Below are 2,490 nucleotides of genomic sequence, written 5' to 3'. Positions count from 1 at the left end.
GAAGGGTGGATCCTCAAGCATTCTTTCATACCGTTCCTAAGGTAAACATTTCTTGTCTAGACTTCTAATACTTCACCTCTCCACTAGATTTAGCATTGTCCAGGCCTCAGGATGCTTTTCTTTTTTGCATCTTTCTGAAGACATACTGATGGACATTATCCATCTTATTATAAGAAAAAAACAATGTTCTTTTTTTTTTTTTACTAAATGTATAAACTTTTACTAAATCTTGTCCTGTAAGTGTGATATAAAAGATGGTAAACATATGAATTGGCTTCTTGAGTTAAAAAGTATTGTCCATACCTGCAGTACATATTCTATGGGGAATTCGTCTAAAAGATCCCTTTATACTGGTGTTATACAGTACATTGATAAAATCTTAGCATATGGATACATCTATGAAGACAGATTTCCCGAATTTATTAAAAATTAATTGAAAAATGTAGCTGATTGTAACAAACATTCCTTATTTAAATGACCATATCTCAGAGTTACTGCTGAATTTTGACTCCTTTTGGTAAGCTCAATGGTGTTAATGTAGCATTCTGGCAATGTATGACTTAATCATGCAGTTGTCATATTTCTAGGACTTTGTCACAAATCAACTGAAATTATTTTTAGTGCATGCAAAAGTGTTCTAACCGTAGGTATTTTTAACTGTTCTTAAAATAAGACTCATTATCCTTGCACTAAATTGATCTTTTTTTTCAGCCATTTCTCTAACTTGGTCATAAAGTTACTTGAGCTTGGGTTGCTTATATTTAAAATAGTTTTCTTTCCTGGCTGGTAGAGCTCTAAACAGAGAACTAACCGTATTTTCCAATAAACCCTACAGACAATGAAAGTATTCTTTTGGAGTCTATGAACATACTAGAAATCTTACCCAAAATGTTCCATGTTTGAAAAACATAGTGCTTTCTATTATGTTGTCATGTATTATTTCAGTATATGGAAATACATTGATTTATCAGTTATCTAGACACTTATGTTCACATGATTTGTAAAAACTCTTTAAAATTAGTGGAGCCTTGAATGAAAGTCCCATCAAAAACATCTGTATATTCAACCTTATTTATATTATATGTAGTTTATATTCAACAGTTAGTATTTAAATGATAACAAATTCTTACCTCTATTTTACATGCTTGTATAGTTTTTGGATGTTTTCCTTGAGCTACTTAATTTGGTACTTACCTTCATAGTTTAATTTCTTCAAGGCAGGAGTAGTCTCTCTGTCCTTTCTCCCCTTCTGTTAGTAGATTGACTAATTCAGTGGTTCTAGTGATGTCTGAAATGCGGAGGTTTACTGCAATAAAATGTATTCGAAAGAGTACCAGGGCTGTATGGTTATTTTTTTAATAATTTCATGTGTCTTAAAATATTTCTTTATTTTTAAAAAAGCAACTCAATTTTAAGCATTTTAGATAGCAAGTCTGTGCAACTAAGGCTTAGAACCCAGTAATGGTGTAGTTTTATATGCAAAGGTATGAATATATAAACAGGAACACTTAATATTTTTTTAACTACCAGATGCTAATAATTCAAGGACCTTCAACTTTGTCCTATTGAGGTGGACTATTAGATATATTTCATACATAATGCAGTCTAAAACTATTATTTTTATTATTTTTTAATGGTATTTTGAAAAAGTAGAGCAAGGGCTAGGTAGTCTTTTTGAAACTGAAGATACAGTTTAGCTGATACGTTTAAGATGTTACTTGCCAATGGTAAAGCTTATCAATTAAGTAAACTTCTTGACTCATCCTAGTATGTATTTTAAAACAGGTGAGGCTAATGATAAGGATGTTCAGGTGGTGGAACTTCCCATTGTTGACAGCTTACACCCACGGCCACCTTATTTACCGTTGGCGATTCCCGAAGACCTGGCTGACAGGCTGATTCGTGTACATGGGGACCCTGCAGTGTGGTGGGTCTCGCAGTTTGTGAAATACTTGATTCGTCCGCAGCCTTGGTTAGAGAAAGAAATAGAGGAAGCCACAAGGAAACTTGGTTTCAAACATCCAGTGATTGGGTGGGTATTTAGTTTTCTTATTAATTGTCTCTGCTTTAGTATGTGTATATAGTAATTCCTGTTCAGTACACAATGTTTTTTGATGGTTATCTAAGAGCCTCAATCATTTTGTGAGTAGAAAGGGTGCTTTCTAGGAAAAGCTATTATTTTTCAACTGTGCATAATCAAGTTGTTTAGAACTACGTCTTCAGCATACTTGCGTACCTGTAGTTGGACAGATACATAAAAGACATCTGAATACAAGGGGGTTTTATATGTCATTCCATACCTAGTAATGCAGTACAGAATTTCACTCATGTAACTGTCTTACAGTTTGTATTCCAGATACTTTTCTGTCTGGGTCTTCTTTTCAAGTGCCTATAGCATTTACACTTGAGGAAAAAAGGCTAAGCCTACATTTTAAATGCCACAATCAACAACTAATTTTATTGTTGGCTGCACCTGAACATGGTATGTGC

At 33.5% G+C, this 2,490-nt stretch overlaps 1 protein-coding gene across 1 annotated transcript in view; it reads left to right on the top strand.

Annotated features, from left to right (window-relative positions):
• Nucleotides 1-2,490, top strand: part of FUT8 (fucosyltransferase 8 (alpha (1,6) fucosyltransferase)) — a 60,659-nt gene that overhangs the window by 45,080 nt on the left and 13,089 nt on the right. The window contains 1 exon segment of the mRNA XM_010160206.1: nt 1,786-2,032. Within this exon segment, the coding sequence (XP_010158508.1) occupies nt 1,786-2,032 (247 nt within the window).

Source organism: Eurypyga helias, unplaced genomic scaffold (assembly GCF_000690775.1).
Source record: "Eurypyga helias isolate BGI_N326 unplaced genomic scaffold, ASM69077v1 scaffold6891, whole genome shotgun sequence".
Classification (NCBI taxonomy): Eukaryota; Metazoa; Chordata; class Aves; order Eurypygiformes; family Eurypygidae; genus Eurypyga; species Eurypyga helias.
This window is presented reverse-complemented; position numbering and strand designations above follow the sequence as displayed.